Genomic DNA, 19875 nt, shown 5'->3' with positions numbered 1-19875 from the left:
AAGCTTCCTCCTCAAGGTGAGGCATGAGCGCCACAGCTGTTGGAAGGATGTTTATAGGCAGTGGAAGCACTCAGTGCAGACTCAAGTAGAGATCGCCTAGCAAGTTCAAGGGTCAAGGGTCATATGCAGCTTGGAGATAGGCCTGAGGAGATGGAGAGGTATTATGGACATTGGCCTTGATTTAACTCTGAATTTTATTTTCTACCAAGGCACATGGGTTTACCTTTGTAGGTGTCTTGCAGGATTAGGCAATTATCAGGAGCTTGGCAGTTTATTTGTGCATTCTTCTTAATGCATTTTGCTAGGTACATTTATTTCACATTCATTGTGATCTGAGCATCCATTAGAAAACGCCTTTGTGACACCCTGGAGACTGTTAACTAAACTCCTTCTTCTCAAAAACCGTCTCACTGAGAGATGGCTTTGGTGAGTGTGTGCTGTACCTGTCTCCCGTGTCCTGAGAGTGCCTCCAGCACACAGCCTTCCTTTTGTCAACCATCTGGGACCATCCTGTCTGCTTAGAAAAGCACTCACCCACTGGTGGGATAACTGATAAATCTTGAAAAGTATATATGAATCTGAAGGAGTAATTGATTTTTCCAATTTCAAAAGTTCCCTAAAACTACAGAAACTTGGGGGGCTGGAGAGATGGCTCAGAGATTAAGAATACCAGCTGCTCTTCCAGAGGTCCTGAGTTCAATCCCCAGCCTCCACATGGTGGCTCACAACCATCTTTAATGAGATCTGGTACCCTTTTCTGGCCTGCATGCAGGCAGAATGCTGTATACATAATAAATAAGCAAACAAACAAATAAAATCTAAAAAGAAAAAAAAAAAAAAACCCTAAACTACAGAAACTGCATTCAGTGGTACTGACATAGTCGTGAACTGTACTGTAGGCAACAGAATAGAAGCAAGATCCTGAAAACAAGCCTTTATATCCATCGTCAAGTCAGTTTTGACAAGGGGGCAAGGCTATTCAATAAAGTGTGCTGTGGAGCTGGAGAGCTGGTTCAGTGGTTAAGCATGTTATAGAAGTGTGACTTCGTTTCCCAGTACCTACATCAAGTGCCTGGTAACCACTGTAACTCCAGCTCCAGGGGAATAATGGGACAGACTCAGAAAAGGGAATAAAGTTGGACTTCTTTATAGCATCAGAAAAAAACCTTCAAAGTGACTAAATATTACATAAAACTACCAAACTCTCAGAAAATAACTTAATAGTGAATCTTTGTGAGCTTGGACTCTGTGATATCTTTTAACATACAATTCCTAAACATAAGCAACGCAGGGCCCTGGGGAGAGAGGGATGGCTTCCTGGTTTAGAGCCCTTGTTGCTCTCACAGTGGAGCAGAGTTGAGGTTCCAGCATGTGCGTGGCAACTCACAACCATCCATAGCGCCAGTTCCAGAGGCTCTGTTTTCCTTGAGAACCCCGGCAAGTTCCAGGCACATGTGGGTGGAACATGTGGGGCTCAGACGAACATGTAAGCAGAACACGAATACACGTAAAACTTTAAAAGTCTATAAAAGTTAAAGTGAAAGGGCAATTCCAGAATGAATGCGTTTTTAATCACAAAGCTTCCAACGGACTTCTATCTAGAGTGTGCAAATAACTTCTACAAATCTGTAATACACTTAGCAATAGGAGGGCTTAGAAACTGGCAAAGGACTGGAATGGAGATTGCACAGGACAAAGCTATATCTCAGGATAGCTAATAAACATATGGAGAGATCTTGAACGTCATCAGATGTCAAGTTAGTGCAAATTAGAGCCACAGTGACTGAACAATTCACACCCAAAAGGGTGGCTATGGAGAAAGCAGATTGGAACACCTGCTGGTGAGGATGTGGCATGTTGAAACCTTCAGACACTACTGACGGGCTTGTAACACAGTACTCTACTGTGGAAAGATGAGTGGCAGGCCCTTGGCATGGTAACAGAGTAAACTGTACCTCTGAGCAGCTCTGCTGCTAGGAACATGGGGTAAATGAGAATATATGTACGCACTAAAGCATGTACAGATGTTCTTAGAGGTAGCCTTTATAAAAGCCTCATGGTGGACACAATCATGTGACTCCTTAGCTAGTGAAGAGCGGTGTGAATATGCATATATGCTATATATAATAGTTTTGTTATTCATAATTATTATTTATAAAAAAACTATTATTTGGATTGGAAAAGGAGTGATATACTAATGCATACAACATACGCAACATATGCCATGTATATGTTAGGCTAAATGAAAGACCACACATGATACAGGTCTGTGCATACAAAATGTACAGGCTAGGCAAGTTTGAAGAGACAGGTAGTGGATTAGAGGCGGTAGAGTCTGAAGTAAAAAAGAAGGAACAGGAGTAGCTGCTCATAGGCATAAGATTTCATTTGTGACCCCAAAAAAGTCTGCTACGGGTGGTAGCTGTATACCTCCATTAATAGGAGAAAGCAATGGACTTAGACACGGATGGAGTATGTGGTGTGTGAATCGTATCTCACAAAAGGTGTGTTTAAAATACTCTGTAGTGTTAGCAGAAGCTCCCACTGAGACTCCTCTACTCAGCCTGTTTTCTTCTTGCCCATAGTAAGTCTCCTGCGTGCTGCTCACAGCCTTCTTCCCATGTGGCCTGGCTTGTAGCCACACCCACACCTGCACATCACATTCCCATCTGCTCCAAAGGGATTCTTGCATGTGTGTGTATGGAGTACCTGCCTGATTTTGCCTCTTCACATGATCGACATAAATATTTGGTTGGCCTTGTAATTGTTTACTGTAGAGATTCAATTATGTAATTTCATTGAAAACAAAAATTTTAGAAGTGAGACTTCTCTGTCTTCTAAAAACAAAGATGACTGGCCAGGAATGATAGCACATACCTATCTGTAGGCTCAGCAGCTTGCAAGGCTGAAGCAAGAGGGTTTCTTGAACCTGCTATGTAAGAGAGTAACCTAGGCAACACAGGAAAATACAGTCTTTTTTAAAAAATGATCAAAATTATGTATAATGATTCTTTTATCTGGTTTAGTTAATATGTATAGCTTGTTTTGTAGTGCTAAGAAACAAAGTGCAAGAATATGTGCTGGCTGCTCCGTGTTTAGAGAGCACAGCTTTGGGAAAGCCTCACATTCTCCAGGAGGCTTTCCACAGTGTGCCTCCTCACCCCCTTCTAGAAGCCATATACTTTCTTACATCATCGGTTCTCATCTGTGACACACCATTAGAGTGCAGGGTCCTTCCAGGTCATAGGGAGGGGGTCCTTAATGGTTCTCTTTACTGATGTATCCCGAGTGCCTGGGATGATGCAGTGTGGTGAGGGTAGAGAGTTAAGCCAGGTAGTCTCAGGACCACATCCACATTCACACTCCACCAGCCGAGCTCCTGGAACCCAGCTCACGCTTCAGCTCACATCTGAGCACCACCACAGCAACAAGAGAAGGGTGTGCAGCTGCCTGAGGTGTTTCAGCCTAAGGAAGCCCCTTAGGGTGTCAGCACCCAGGGATTCCATTAACCACTGATCATGTGGGCAGGCACACCGCCTGGCACCTAACCAAGTTTCAGACTTGCAGGAGGCAGGTGTATAGCATAATCAACAGTGCACATGTAAACACTCTAGGCACAGAGTCATTTGGTCATTATTAGCTGTCATTAGAGACAGTTTTATAACTGTTTCCAAGGCTTTTTTAGATGGCAATCTCAAACCTTCTGAGCCAGGCCACATTAAATGTGATCCTTAAGTCTTATGTGAAGTAAAAGAAAATTTAAAATTCTAGCTTTGTTTCCTAATACAGTTTCTTTTTTATCTAACTGGATACACTCATTGCTAGGCAACAATATAGACCTCTTCTAAGCCTCCTGGATTTCCTAAGTACTGTAATATATAAGTTGAATATAAAGATTTAAATTCTTTTTCTTTTATCCATTTATAGATCTTGGGATTTCTGGTACCACATCAAAAAAGTAAGTGTTTTTTAATTACTTTGCTTTTAGCAGTGTTTTCATGGGTGTTTATTCAAGATATCAAACATTTCACTCCTTAGAATATTTTATTTCCCATTCTTAAGCTAGGCAATTTAAGTTGTTTTTTATTTAAGTTTATATTTTTGTTGTTAGTCCATTGAAATCTTCAAATTATTGCTCTGCTTTGAAAAAAGATGATTTTTCAGGCTAGGGTTACCACTGTTAACAGCTGGAAATATTTTAGAATGGAGTTTTGAGTGTTTGGTTGGTTAGTTGTATTTTTTTGTTGTTGTTTGGGGTTTTTTTTTTTGAGACAGGGTTTCTCGTATAGTTTTGAGCTTTTTGATAGCTTTAAGTTTGAGATTCAGCACAGCGTTTCTAGCTAAAGTTGATTTTAAAATATCTTTCCTGGGTCATAAGAATGATAAACAGTATATCCTTTTATCAGATGTATGTTTTGTTATTGAAACCGGGATGGATATCACGGCCATACAATGACTAAAAATCATATTGTAGGTCTGATACAGTTGTGTAGAACAAGAAAAAAATTAAAAATTATCTACTTTTTTTTTTTTTTTTTTTTTTTTGGATACAGGGTTTCTCTGTGTAGCCCTGGCTGTCTTGGAACTCACTCTGTAGACCAGGCTGGCCTCGAACTCAGAAATCCACCTGCCTCTGCCTCCCTCATGCTGGGATTAAAGGCATACATTTTAAATTCCTAAAAGAAACAGGGCTGGAGAGATGGCTCTGCAGTCCAGAGCACAGATTGCTGTAAGAGAGGACCTGAGTTCTGATCCCAGCATGAGTGTCAGGTAGCTCATAATTCTCTCACTCCAGAGAATCCAACACCTCTGGCCTCCTGGGCATGCACTGGCCTTCTGAGCATACATACACACCCATACACAGAAATATACACATATACATAATTAAAATGACAAAAAATAATTCAACAAGATACATGTCCAGATTGTTATATTATTTAGAGTTTTTATGAATAAAGAATTTAGTTGACTTTTTCTGCCATATTTCTCTATTGTAAGTAACATGAAATCGCTATTGTCACTGAATTCAAAAGTCTCATCTGTTTTATTTCAAATGCTTTTGTGACGTCTTAGATACAGTATGGTAAGGCTATTCTGTAAGTTTTAATCTACACTCTTTATCACTACCAGGTTTGAATAGATGACTTCTAAGCCCAAGGAAAGCATCCCAGAAAGCCACATGCCATTTCTTTTCTGAAATTTGTGTTTTGTTTTCTTTTTCATACTTGCCCTTTAGGGGAGATCTCCAGTGGAATGCTGGGGAGAAAAAGCTGACTGGTGGAGCCAACTGGCAACCAAAAGTCACTCCGGCCACATGGTCAGCGGGTGTTCCCCCGGTATGTAACCGTACAGAGCTCGTCATTCTACTTGACTTGACTATTAACACTGTGCACCTCTGTTCACACTAATGCAGCATGAGCAAGATGCAAAGTTCAACGAGATCTACTAACTTTGCATGTAACAATGATTACAACCTATGTTAAAATACCTGTGGTTGCATAAATACTTAATTGTAGTATTTGTGATTCTGATTTATTGTACGACTTCAGAAATGGTTTTCCAGTACATGCCATATCAGGGACTGTGATATCACCTTAACATATTTCTAGTCCAGATCTCCGGATGGTCTAGATAAGTAATGAAAACTCTATCAGAAAGGATGGGGATGTGCTGGCTAGTTTTACATCAACTTTATATAAACTGTGATCTTTTTTTTTGTTTTTTTTTTTTGGTTTTTTGAGACAGGGTTTCCCTGTATAGTCCTGGCTGTCCTGGAACTCACTCTGTAGACCAGGCTGGCCTAGAACTCAGAAATCCGCCTGCCTCTGCCTCCCAAGTGCTGGGATTAAAGGTGTGTGCCACCACCGCCCGGCAGTCTTTTTTTTAAAGAGAGAATTTCAGTTGACACAATGCCCTCAGCAGACCAGACCAGACTGGGATGCATTTTTTTTCCATTGTTGATTTCTATGGGAAGGTCTAGCTTACTGTGGACGGGGCCACTTCTGAGCGAGTGGTCCTGAACGGTGTGAGAAAGCAGGCTGAGCAAGCCATGAGGAGCAAGCCACTCAGCAGTACCCCTCTATGGCCTCCTCACAGCTACTGCCTCTGGGTGCTTCCTTAAATTCCTGCCCTGACCTTACTTCAGGATGGACTATGAGCTGCAAGCTTTCCTCCCAAAGGTGCTTCTTGTCATGGTGTTTACCGCAACAATAGGAACCTTAACTAAGACAGGTTATTTCTATTGTATGAAGTTTTAGGACCATATTTTTTTTTCTCAGCCCACCAATTTTAAACTTGAAACCAGACCATCATCCTTTCCATAAGGTTTCAAGGATATTTAGTTCTGTATTTTAAATTCTCATGTCTCCCAGTTTTTAAACAAAGGTAAGCCACTTTTCCCAAGCCACTTGGAGTTTTCCGTCTTTGGGGACACCCCTGCCTGTCAGAGTCTGTTGCTCCAGTGTCTAACACTCTGCTGTGTGTCGGAGGACAAAATGATGGGAGGAGGCAGCTCACTGACACCCACTTCTTTCATAGTGGGAGTAGTTTCGGCAGAGGGAGGTTGAGAAGCTACAAGCTCAGGAGTCTGCAGAGCAGCACACAGAGCATCACACCACTCCCATGGTGCTTGTCACCCTTTAAAACTTTGCAGTGACGTCTGAGAATGCTTTGTAAACCCACGTACGCAAACTTGAAATACACGCATTTTTTTTTAATTACAGCCTATCATTGTAAAACCATGTTATGTTGTCTCTTTTTTTTTTTTTTTTTTAATTTGTTCTGTGTGGTTCTGTGGGCGTGTATGCGCAGCAAGGCACTGTTCCGCCAACCAGCTCAGTCCCTCCGGGTGCTGGGGCCCCGTCCGTTGGGCAACCTGGAGCAGGATTTGGAATGGTGAGTGATGACCCGTGCCCCAAACACACAGTTTACATTCCTGACATCTTTACACATTCTCAGATGAGCAGGCATCCCTATGGAAAATCCAGGAAAGGAAACCTCAGCCGAAGGCATCTGCTTTGGGCCTCAGCCAGCCTGGACAGGAAGTGGGAAAACAGTGACTGTATATATAAATTACAAATTTATATCATCAAATACAAATCATCAAATTACAGTAAATTGTTGTATTGCTTGGGGAATGATATTTACTATGCTCAGTTATCAAAATCAACCCTCTTGTAGGGCCATCCTGCTTAAGGACCTTTGTCTCCTAAGGAATTACTCTAACTGGAGATGAATACACAGCTCCTGGTGGGAATAAGGATGTCACATGGCCAGCCAGGCTTGTACACAGCTCAGGGACATTTCCCCCATCTGACAGCCTCCACACCCAGAGTTCAAGATTAACATAATGTTACCATTTCTACCTGTGTGGTTTTCTCAGAGATTGTCCAAAGCATGTAAAAGGTGTGCATGTTGGGGTTTGCCCTCCGTGGGTCCCAGATCTGTTCTAAGGCTTCTTTCCCTTACAGCCTCCTTCGGGGACAGGCATGACCATGATGTCTCAGCAGCCAGTCATGTTTGCACAGCCCATGATGAGGCCACCCTTTGGAGCTGCAGCTGTGCCCGGCACACAGGTCAGTTGTCTAAAGTTCACAGCACCACGCATTTACTCCTAAATATAAAACTGTCATTCTGTTCAGGGTGTGAGGTACAGAGGCAAGAGGCACGCTCCACACTTCCGCCCTCAGCAGCCTGAGTTCTCCTCGGGTTTTGAGATTTCAGGCCAGACTGGGTTTTCTGGCTTGAAGAAAACAAAACATATTTCTGGACTAGCCAGTGTAAAGTAGAATTGATGGGCAATAAAGATGAAACTGGAAGGTTAAAAGAAAACTGCTCAGAAAGAAAGACACCACTCAGAGAGTAGGTGTAGACTTCCCTAAGGGAGTGTCACACTTCACTGCCCGGTGTATAGTTTGGGTGGCTTTGAAACCACTGTCTTAGATGAATTCTAGGAGCATTAAGAGAGATCACTGGATGGCTCTTAGGCGGCATCTGGCAGGTTTGCAGTTTCTAAGATTAGAGTCTAGATCACACGGATGCCAGAAAGTAGGGTATCTGTACTGTACATAGTGTTAACAGTTTTGTTTGAGGCTACCCAGGATACTTCTTGGAAAGCCCTATCCAAGGTTTAGGCCTTAAGCATGGTCCGTTGTTACTTAACATAAAATATCTATATATGAAAGGAATATTGCTTCTGTGTTAGCCTTCACAGCAAATGTTTGTTGGGCTGGAATTCTTGCTTCAATCAGACTCCAGGGTGAAGGATTCCTTTCCTGCCTCGTGGTCCTGTGATTTTCCCTGCCTCTCTATCCTGTCTCAGTGTTGTTAGTGCCTAATGGCTTTCCCATAACTGTTGCTTCAGGACTCAAGGAACGTGGAAGCAGTGTACAGTGTGGGAACAGTGACAGAGAACTAACAATCCTGAGGACCTTCTTTTTCTTCCCCCTGCTTAATTCATAATACTTCATTTGGGGTACCAGAAACATGTCTACCAGTGATAGGAATTTAGGTTAAAGGGTGGTTTGTTTGTTTTTTAAACATGGTTTCATGCAGTCCAAATCTCAAATTCATAGTGATCTCAAATTCACTATATAGCCAAGACTAGGCTTACCTTCTGCCTACATCTACTTCCCAATTCCTGGAATTACACGTGCTAACCACCGTGCTCAGCCAAGTACAGTTCTCCAGGCTTCAGGGTCTACCCAGAACTTCTTCACAAACAGCAGCTCTGAGTTTCCAAACTCCAACCTCAAGTTTGGGAGTCCTCACTTCAGACCAGCTGAACATACAGAACTAGGGTCCTTTATGACCTCCTTATGCTTAGAGTTCCTCGAAGTGGCTCCCAGAACTCAGGGATGTTCATGGTTTATGATTAAAGTTTTATTGATATGAAAGGATACAAATTAGATACAGCTAGAGGAGCAGAGATGATAGGAACATCTGGGAGAGGCCCAAGCATGAGACCCCATCTAGCATCGTGTGAGACAGTGTTGCCAACTGCAGGAGATCACTTAGGTTTCAGTATGGCATTAATAAGACTCTGTTGCACAGCAGTAATTGATCGGATTACTACCTATGAGTTGAACTCAGTCTCCAATCCCCACCCTGGAGGCCACATTTGCTATTATGTGGCCTAAAGACTCAGCAACTTAATAACCGATTAGCCTTTCTGGTATGGCCAGCCTCCAGACCAGACTAGGATTTAGTCAGTCTCACCATACATCATGGAAGGGCCCCTGTGAGTCACCTTGTTAGTATAAGCTACTGGGGTTGTCCTAGTTTGCTTTCTGTTGCTGTGATACACACCATGACCAAAAGCAACTTGGGGGAAATGGTTTGTTTCAGCTTACAGTTTATAGTCTACCATGAAGGGTCAGGTCAGCTCAAGGCAGGAGCCTGAAGACAGGATAAAGACCATGGTGGGATGCTGCCTTGCTATCTACATGGCTTGTTCAGTCTGCGCCCTTACACAGTCCAAGGCTACCTTTCTCAAGAAGGCACCACCCACAATGGCCTAAACCCTCCCATATCAATAGTTAATCAAGAAAATGCCCCCATAGCTGTGTCCACCCATCTTATAGAAGTTCTTCCTACGTGGAGTTCCCTCTTCCCAGACTAGTTCAATGTGTGTCAAGTTTGGGGGAAAAAACTAGACTGTATATGTGGCTTCTGGAGCAACCATGAATAGCAAAGTCACGCCTGTCACTTGGGACATTACTAGAATTTAGAGTTTATCTAGCAGGATCCAGGATGAAGAGAAAGCCTGGTTTTAGGGAGACCAGATTCCCTACTCTACAGAAATGCAAAAGACATCATGCCCTTTAAATGTTTTGCTGCTAATACTGGCCATGCAGGAAGCCCCCCTCCCCCTTGATTTTCTTTTCAGTTGTCTGGTAAAATAAAGAAGCATCTATAGAACCAGTAAACTTTTTCTCTCCAAGCAACTGGCCTGGGCAGAAAGAGAACCCAAAATTATAACTTGAGTAGCAACTTGCTGAGCAAACTAAACTAAACTAAACACAGTTGAATTTAATGACGTCAGTAAATGGTTACACTCTTGTGGTATTTTAGATGTACCAAATGGCTATTTATGCTGTTTTAATCAATAATTGATGTTATAGTAAATTATGAGATAGTATGCAATAGCTGTAATATTTATTAAGCATTTTTTTTCTTAGCCAATTTCTCACTCTTTGGCCCTGGCTGGCCAGAAACTTAACTGTATAGATCAGGTTAACCTACATAGATCCAACTGCCTTTGCCTCCCTTGGCTAGGATTAAAGGTGTGCACCACTGTGCCTGCCCAATATTTTCTCTATCAAAGACAAAGCATAAATGACCAGTAGACTAAGCAAACCTGCATTCTCATGGAAAGCTGATTTTTATTACCAATGGCTGGGCTATGTCACTGTGATTTTAGTTGGTTGTCATAATACTATCATCTCTAATGTAGATGAAGCCTTTAGTTTCTGCCGAGCACTTTCAAGCTTTAAGGTTGATTTTTCCTGACATTTCTGTGCAACTCTATCTCAGTTTGACAGATGTGAGCTGGGTGGGTGCAGCAGTTAGAAGGTTGGGCATAGGAACAGATTCAGGATCCTAGCTTTGGAAGCTCTCCTTCCCAACCCTCCCACACAGACACACACACAGACACCACATCCCACAGTTCCAGATTTTAGGAACTGCTATCATCCTGAAATGAACTGGCTTCAAGACAGAGATGTCAACCATCCCTCCAGACATGCAGCCTGCAGGCTTTGAAAGGCTTTCCCCTGCCGGGGCCCCAGAAGTTTCTTACTCAGTTGATAATTACAGTGTTGGATAAACACAGAGATAAGATCTGTGAGCCTTTGCTGCAAGCTCTGATGGGCAGGGTATGAGGCTGGAAATGACTTGTTCATCTATCTGATATGCACACTGCTCAGAAGCTGCTTTACTGAGAAATGATCTATATGAAGCACTAGCCTAGTTACCTATTAAAGTAAAGTCATACAATACTGTCTACAAACTTATGTCTGTTTCCCCCCGAAACTCACTCTTGCTGTAAGAAAAGCCATATAATTCTTTTCTTAATAATTTGATGTTACTAATGATTCAAAGTAAGAATGCTTTCTGCATAGAGAAATTACTGTGTTCTTCCTCTCTTTCCTAACCCTCTCTCTCCCCTCCCTTCATCATGTGTGTGTGTGTGTGTGTGTGTGTGTGTGTGTGTGTGTGTGTGTGTGTGTTTCACTCCATATTCTCACATCTTCCTAACTCAAACTGTTCTCCCAGAGTCCCCATATTTCACCTTGGCTGAATCTGATGTCAAAGAATTTCAGAAAATGCAAACATCATTCCCATTGTTGTCTTCTCCAGTTAAGCGCAGCCCAGACTAAGTAGAAGGAACCAGCTGTATTAACTTTGAGCTGTCTGTTCCTCTGTGTGTTTGTTTTCTCTAGTATATGTTCTGCCTAATGCTTACCTGTCTCTCTTGTGCTTTCTATTTCTGCTCTCTGGGGCTGGCCTTTTCCCTGCTAGCTTTCTCCAAGCCCTACACCTGCCACTCAGAGTCCCAAGAAACCTCCAGCCAAGGACCCGTTAGCGGATCTTAACATCAAGGATTTCTTGTAAACAATTTAAGGTATCTGATATTGAGCTTTCCCTGTGAGCTTGCAATAATGAGCTTTTGCATTGCTTAACTGTTCCAGGTATGGTATTGTTACTTCTGTGTTATAGATAAATGATGGATGGATGGATGGATGGATGGATGGATGGATAGATGATAGATGGATGGTTGGTTCAACAGAGGATGGATGGATGGATGGATGGGTGGATGGATGGATGGATAGGTGGATGGTTGGTTCAATAGAGGATGGATGGGTGGATGGATGGATGAATGGGTGGGTGGATGGATGGGTGGATGGATGGAGAGATAGATAGATAGATAGATAGATAGATAGATAGATAGATAGATAGATAATTTGAATGTTTAGAGTTTTAAATCTGAAGTCAGAACCTGTCCTTATTGCTGCATTTTTAAAACCTTAATTTGTTAAAACTGTAGGAGAGAAAACTCCATTGTTTGTTGTTATTTTGAAAAGCATAAAAGCCATACCCATGAGACGAAAGTCTCCCAGGATGCTGAGTTAACTGGAAGATACCACTGTAACCCTGGTGACAAGACTTCATAAGCTGCCAGCATTTATAACACTAGATTTAGAAGTCATTTAAAAATACACTTGCCTACATAACCACTTCCTTCCATTATCCTTATTTTTGACCTTAAGGTAAATGTGAAAATTCTTAATCCTTTGCACTTATTCAAGCTGAATTTTAAATTTCTGACAATCTAGTTTTATATTCCATAGATTTAATTTACCAAATGGTTCACAGGGAACAAGAGGGAAGGAACATATGGCAGGGAGTGCTTCCTCTCAGTCCCGTCACCTAACATAGTCAGCTGCTTACAGACATGCTCAGCATTACTTTAAGTGTTTACTCAGAATTTCCCATGTCAATTTTTCACTCTCTTCTATAGCTGAAAGGACTTAATCCTTGAGCATGAAATGATTTTTCAAGGTCCAGCCAGAAGATTAAGAATGTAGGAATTTTGGACAACGATGCTCTGCGATTTCTATAATACATCCATTGCCTACATTGATTAGATATGGACTTCCTTTGTGTACATGGAATCTTATCTTACAATTATTTCCTTAGATAAAATTAACAGTAGCTAGGCCTGGTGACCCAAGACTTTTAACTCTAACACACTGGAGGCTGAGGTAGGAGGATTGAGAATTCAGGGCTAGCCTGGGCCACATTGTAAGCATCTGTTTTAAATGAAGCTATTGATACCCCATTTTAATCCCCTAACACCTCAGCGTTTTCCTTCTGTCTGTTCCTCTTGGACCAAGACCAGGTAGGCATGTAAGTAAGGCACCAGGTATCTCAGCAGCTTCTTTCAGGACTGCTTAGAGATGTCTCTCTTGTGCAGAAGCATCATTCTCTTCACGGGCTAGAAGCCTTGAAGTGGCACAGAGGGAGTTTTGAGGTAGTCCCTGTCCCCAGCCAGGATCCATACCCGAGGCAGACAGACAAACATTTTATGGAGAAGAGATTCCTTCTGACCCTAGCAAGGATTTCACAAGAGAAACCACACATGAAGAACATAGACAAGGTGGGAGAGAAGGCACTGCCCCGAGAGCTCACCATCTTGTCCAGTCCCCACGTGTCCAACAGTTAAGTGGCTCATCAACAGACATATAGAGTAATGGTAGCCACTGGCCTTCCACCTGTCACCACCCATATGCACTAGCTCTAGGTTGACACCGAGAATGCTAGGAAGTGTCGAAGTTTTAAAGGGTATTGATTTTTTTTTTCTAAAATGCAACTATACATAGACTTGTTTACGTTTCCTGAGTGAGGTTTTATGTTTATCTCAGTTTAAAAAGAAACTGTAAATATGAGTTTGTTAACTCTCAAACTCTTTTTGTATACAGGTGTTTTGCGCCATAGAGAGGAAATTGTAAGGGAGGTAGAAATGTCTGCGTCTTTCCATGTCCACTAGGGTTTCTAATTCAAATACTATGTTTTTTTTTTTTTCTTTACAGCTGCAATTTTTGTGACTGAATAGGAAAAAACTAACCTGAGTTTGGAAACTTCAGATAAGATTGATGCTCAGTTTCAAAGTGAGCCACCAGTACCAAACCCAGTGCTGACGCGTAACTTCCTCTCCCAAGCACACAGCCCAGCTGTGGCAGTGAACATTAGGAATGTGTACTCTTTAGCTGTTACCCTGCTCTTCCAGCTCGTAGCGTATTCGGGTTCTTTGTGTGTTGTACGACGTAAACAATGAGTGAATGAATGGTTCCAATGCCTTTAGTGCTTTTCTGGACGTTGCCCGTGGACGGAGGATGACGCAGCTGTTCTGTGGTGAGCCATTTGGAAAGATGTGTCTGTGTTTTCGAAAGGTTTCGATGTATATATAACTTTTGGACAGACTCAAGTCCTCCCATGAACTTTTCTCTTCTCTTCTGTACCTCTGTTACAAGCGTAATGTGATACTATCAGCTAGTGAGAAAAACACTCTTAACTATACAAAAAACTTTTTCGGTGTGGAGTACATTTTTCCAATCACAGAAACTTCCAACTTGTTGTGAGAAATGTTTATTTTTGTGCACTGTATATGTTAAGAAATTTTATTTTAAAAAAAAAAATGAAGCCTAATGTCCATGATAAAACTTCTCCTTGATGAAGCTACCTTATCAAGAATGAGAAAAATCATATGAGAAGAAGTCCATATTTATCACTGCTATATTAAGATATATATTTTAATTATATTTGCAGGGTTTGCATCTAAATTGACCTATTTATTCATTTGTGATCAAAGGCACCGAAAAGTGGAGCTTGTTTCTATTGTGTCTGTGACAATGCAGGTAGAGATGTGCTGTTTCTGTGACTATGAACGTGCCCCAAGAGACATCTGTAACTTAAAGAGAACTGCAAATATTTTTTATTTCAGTGTGGGTTTACGTACATCTGTTCAGTTAGTATTTCTTTGTGTGTTCTATAGAGTAGTGTTTCTCCATCCTTCAATTGAGCTCAAAGTGACTTCTATTGTACCTTTGTGATAGGATTGAAACCAATTCAGCGAATTGTATCTTTTAATGTACATACTGTATTCTTTGATTTTCAGTTTGTTGTCATACTGTCTGTGCCGATGGCTTGGCTGAAGATTTTGATGCGTACACAAGGTCACTGTTGATCAGTGTTGTTTAGTGGCTTGGCAGCTCTTTGTAAAAGCATATTGGGTTGGAAAGGCATTTGCCTATTTTTCAAATTATTTAATAGATGTATGGTACCCTTTAAAGTGGTTGTATCTGAATTTACTGTGGGGATAACATACACTGTAATGGGGGAAAATTACCTAAAACCAATTTCAAAATGGCTTTTCTTTGTATTTTGGTTTAAAAACCCAGTGCATGTCTGCCCTCTGAGATGCAATAAACACCTTGAACCAAGAAAATACAAACGTAATCTTTCTGTCTTTAGTTACTTTTTAAGGAAAAGATGTTAGTCAAATGGAACATACAAAAAATATTGAGGGTACCAGAAAGATGGCTCAGAGCTTAAGAGTGTGTCCAGCTCTTAGAGAGGACAAGGGTTTGGTCCAGAGTTTGGACCAAATCCTGCATAGAGTAGCTTACAACCACCACTCTAGCTCTGGAGAGAACCAAGGCCTCTGGCACTTGCCCTCCCACCCCTGTACACACACACACACACACACACACACACACACACACACACACACACACACATATAATTAAAAATAAATATGTTTAAAATATTTTAATAATTTAAATATGTAAGGCTTAAAATATTTAAATATTTTAATTTTTTATCCATGGCAATAGAGTTTCATTTTGCAATAAAACTAAACAAATCAATTTTAATGAACTGTCATTCAACTGGGGACTCCATCATGCCTAGGAACTACTTTAAATTCTGTATTGCAAAATATATGTTTACTTTTAGGTATTCTTTTAAAACATGCAAATAAAGTTTTTTAAAGTGTGAGAATTCCCATGGAACTTAAACGATAAAGTAACTGAGTCCCGGTTTGCATACACACTTGAATACTAACACTGTTATCACGTAAAACTTATCCTGGCCTGTTGTAATAAAACTGGGTGCCTACAGCTAGGTTGCTGTAGCATCCCCAAAATGTAGTTCAGTATTGGGACTGGACTATAGCTTAGTAACAAAGCACCCCCCTAATAATGACCAAGGCCCTGGGTTTGATCCTAAGCCCACCAAACAAGCACACGTATGCACACATGCACAAAATGCCCAATCTCAGGTAGGAGACTATTTGAAAATTCATTTCCTTTGGTTGCCTCAGATTTATATCTTGAGAACTTACTCTCAGAAGTTAGCATCAGATCATGTCAGGTGATTTTTAAAAAAAATACATATTTATATATTGTATGGATAAGAGTGTTTACCTGCATACATATGCATACCTGGATCCAATGGACGGAAGGAGGAGGACATCAGATCTCTCAGAACTGGAGTCACAGATGATCATAAGCCACTGTGTGTGTGTTGGGAGGTGAGCCCGGGTCCTCTGCAAGAGCAGCAAGTACGCTGAACTGCAAAGCCATCTTTCTAGTCCCCTCAGGTCATATTTATATAGATTGCATTTTATCCATATATTACTTAGTCATCACATTATAATAAAATACCTTGTAGAATATAAAATAGTTTGAGATTAAATATTTACATGCCCCCCTTGACTATCCCATGTGCTATACATTTTTAATAGATAAACTATAAGAGTGTTATAGATCTTGGCTGTATAGAGACTCTGGGTGTCTTTGTGGAAGAATTGCCTTAGAGATGAGTGTCTGTGTCAGGTGAGGTTTTTCTGGGAACTGAGACTTAAATTATTTGTGATACTTTACAAGGCATCTAATTTACCCCTGGTGTGAGGTTGAAGATTCACATGGCTCTGTATTTTTGAAACAACCTGATTTGAGGCACTTTGTCATTCCTTGCCTTGGGCATTAAAGAAATGCCTGTTTATGGGGTCTGGAGAGACGGCCTTGTGGTGAAGAGCACTCAGTGCCCTTGCAGAAGACCCTGGTTTGCTTCCAGCACATTCATGGCTGCTCTCAAGTACCTACATTTTGCTCCAATTGCAAATTGAATATCAAGAAATCCATCGACCTCTTCTGACCTCTGGGGGTGGCTGAGAGCACCTGGTGAACAGAAACTCGTGCAAGCACACATACATATGCATAAGTGTGTGCATGGGGGTGTGTGTGTATATGTGAGGTATGGTGTAGCCCGCAGCCTAGCTCACCCCAACATATTATTCAGGCATCCCTGTGGGTAGAGCCTTACAGAGAAGGGAGGCCTTTAGTGAGACAGTAGTTAACCCTAGCTCAGCTCTCAAACCTGACACTTGATCTTTCAATTTCATTTCCACGGCTGACAGGCAGACTTCGTTTTCCAGGATAAAATATTGTATTACTGATTTTCACAGCAGAGGTTTTCTTCAATTTCAGGACCCTTTGGACTCTGAAAACTTACTGAGGACCCATAAAAGCTTTTGTTTGTGGGAGCTGGGTTGTCACTGTTCACTGTATAGAGGATAAAACTGAGAAAAAAATTTTTTTTCTGCTTAATCCAGCAGAAGTGTTAAAACATTCCAGGTCAATAATGTTTTGTGAAAAATAAAATTTCTACAAAGAAATTTAGAACAGTGGTCTTTTCAGGCACTTCTTTATTTTTTTTCTTTTTCTGAATTTGTTTTTGATATTATAGTTATATTATTTCCCTTTCCTCCCTCCAAACCTTCCCATATACCTAGCCTTCCTTTCAAATTCATGGCTTTTTTTAATTGTTGCTGCTTGTTATTACATGCATGTACGTGTGTGTGTGTTTGTGTGTGTGTATGTGTGTGTGTATGCATGTATGCATGCATGTACATATGTGTTCTTGGTCTCTGGATGCGTACATGCATGTGTGTGTGTGCATGCATGTGTGTGTGTAGATGTGTGTATACGTGTATATGTGCATGTGTCTGTGTGTATATGTATATTCCTAAATTTAACCAGCTCAGTCTATATGTTACTTGTATGAATGATTTCAGGGTTGACCATTAGGTATTGGATAACCAACCAGTGGAGTGCTCTCCCCTGGGGAAGGCCATCTCTCAGGCTCTCAGCTGTCCTTAGCTGCCTGCGATTCTTTGTCACACACCTCTTTGAATTAGACTTAGCAAAAGGTACCCATGCTCCCTTTTCTGCGGATGCATTCCATCTGTTAGAAACGTGCACAGCAGGCATCTGCTGGGACAGTCCACTGTGCGTCCGTGGGAGATGGTTGTTGAATTAGAAAAACAATGTTGATCTGACAGGCAGGTCGGGGAACTCTTAGGAAGCCATGGACCATGGTCAAGTGTCCTTTGCTTTAAATGTAAAAGACTTGTTAAATGTACCAGTAGATTATTGTGGGAGTAGGTGTAACCTCACCTCCACCTTTACTTGAGACCTTCCAAATGCCCAACCCACAGTCCCCTACACGGTTTCTTTATTGAGTCTGGGGCTTATGCAACAATGTTAGTGTCTAACTATATAGAAGGAAATTCCCAAACTCAGCCCACTGTTGCCTAAGGCAAACTGCTTAGCCTCTTTAAGCTTTCCTTTTTTCCTTCTGTGGAATGAGGCTCCGTCCTCGTGTATACATATTATATGAGATAATGAGTGGAAAACATTTGGCACAATGTCACACTCGAAAACACTGCTGTTCCTACTTTTAAAAATTACTATGTGGGCTGAAAAGATGGCTCAGCAGTTAAACACAGAGGACTCCGGGGTTTGGTTCCTAGTTCCCTAGTGGCAGCGAACAACTGCTTGGAACTCCAGTCCCAGGGATTTCAACACCTCTTCTGGCCCTGCAGGTACCAGGCACACTGCCAGACACAACATTGATGCAGACAAAACACCTATAAAACGTCCAATAAATTTAAATTATTTTTAATTGCTGTAATTATTCTTGCTATGGGGTTTATTTTTTTTTCCATTGTAAGGATGGTAAAAGATAAAGAATAAAAACTATCATGGAAATGATGGAGGTAGTGAGAGCCCACAGTAAAGCACAGGCACAGAAGGGTGAAGTTCAGTAACTGTAGGTAGGTACTTGTCCCACATTAACACAGCTACATGGGACACTGACCCATATGTGTAAACCAGCCGGAAAGCAGCATCAGCCAGGCACAGGTAGCATCCAATGCAAAATGCAAACTCATATATATCCTAGAGATCCCTTCCTAGGGCTTGTAGTATCTAATGTCACTAAGGGCAAATGTGAATACAGCTAATGGTTACTATGGGGCCAGTGACTCAAAGTGTTTCTTCTGAGAGATCAGAAAGTTTGATAGATTTTGTGTACTGACAGCCATCTTTTAAGCAAGAAGAATAATGTGATGATGGCTTAGCCAGAGATGGAGATGCTATCCTGATGGAATGTAACAGAGTGGGGCCCATGACTGCAGACCCTCTGTTGCAGATCCCATAACAGATGGTTGTGAGCCCTCAGAGATGGAGGAGAAAGACAAACTTAGGGGAAAGTCTGTGGTACAAGTGACTATAACGTAACACAGTGCCCACGCTTGCAGAGTACAGCCCTGCATGGAGCACGACCAAGAAGTTTCCACCTAAGGAGAATCTCCTGTCAGTGACCATCTGCTTTGCTGTATGGGTGCTCTATCTGCATGTACACCTGCATGCCAGAAGAGGGCATCAGATCCCATAACAGATGGTTGTGAGCCACCATGTGGTTGCTGGGAATTAACTCAGGACCTCTGGAAGAACAGCCAGTGTCCTTAGTCGCTAAACCATCTCTCCATACACCAACTTTTAATACTATATTCCTCTCCAGATGCAATAACCCTGCAGCCTGCTCCCTTTCTTGTCTTTCTTTTGTTCTTGAGACAATCTCGCTATGTAACCTTCCCTGGCCTAGAATTCACTGTGTAGACCAAGCTTCCCTTAAGAGATCCTGATGTCTCTGCCTCTCAATGGGGACTAAAGGTGTGCACTTCTACCCTGGTATGCTATGTGGCCAATTTCTTTCAGTGCAAGAAACATTTTGAGGTAAATTAATTCATTTTATTATGGGAGAGGGGTTGTTTGTTTTTGTTTTATCTTGTTTTTATAATAACGTTTTTTAAAACCTTAAAAAGTTAAAATTATATAGTCTGAAATGTTAATCTAAACACGTCCCAAGGAACATTGAAGTGAATTTTTAAATCATCAGTACTTTGGAGCATGAATTTCGACAATATTGGAAAACCGGATATTGAATTGTGACAGTGTATATAGTATT

General features: G+C 41.4%; 1 protein-coding gene across 5 annotated transcripts in view; it reads left to right on the top strand.

The window, feature by feature from the left end:
- The window catches only part of Snap91 (synaptosome associated protein 91), a 116212-nt gene extending 102238 nt beyond the window's left edge, over positions 1-13974 (top strand). For all 5 annotated transcript variants that reach the window (XM_085827814.1, XM_085827817.1, XM_085827816.1 and 2 more), the window contains 6 exons: positions 3928-3958; positions 5237-5336; positions 6811-6894; positions 7470-7574; positions 11521-11623; positions 13593-13974. In XM_085827814.1, the coding sequence (XP_085683940.1) occupies positions 3928-3958; positions 5237-5336; positions 6811-6894; positions 7470-7574; positions 11521-11613 (413 nt within the window). In that variant the 3' untranslated portion in view covers positions 11614-11623; positions 13593-13974. The remainder of the gene's footprint in view (positions 1-3927; positions 3959-5236; positions 5337-6810; positions 6895-7469; positions 7575-11520; positions 11624-13592) is intronic.
- Positions 13975-19875: the final 5901 nt, after the last annotated feature.

Source organism: Mus caroli, unplaced genomic scaffold, assembly GCF_978045245.1.
Source record: "Mus caroli unplaced genomic scaffold, Mus_caroli_1 scaffold_11, whole genome shotgun sequence".
Classification (NCBI taxonomy): domain Eukaryota; kingdom Metazoa; phylum Chordata; class Mammalia; order Rodentia; family Muridae; genus Mus; species Mus caroli.
The sequence above is the reverse complement of the archived record's forward strand: the minus strand, read 5'-3'. Positions and strand labels throughout refer to the sequence as shown.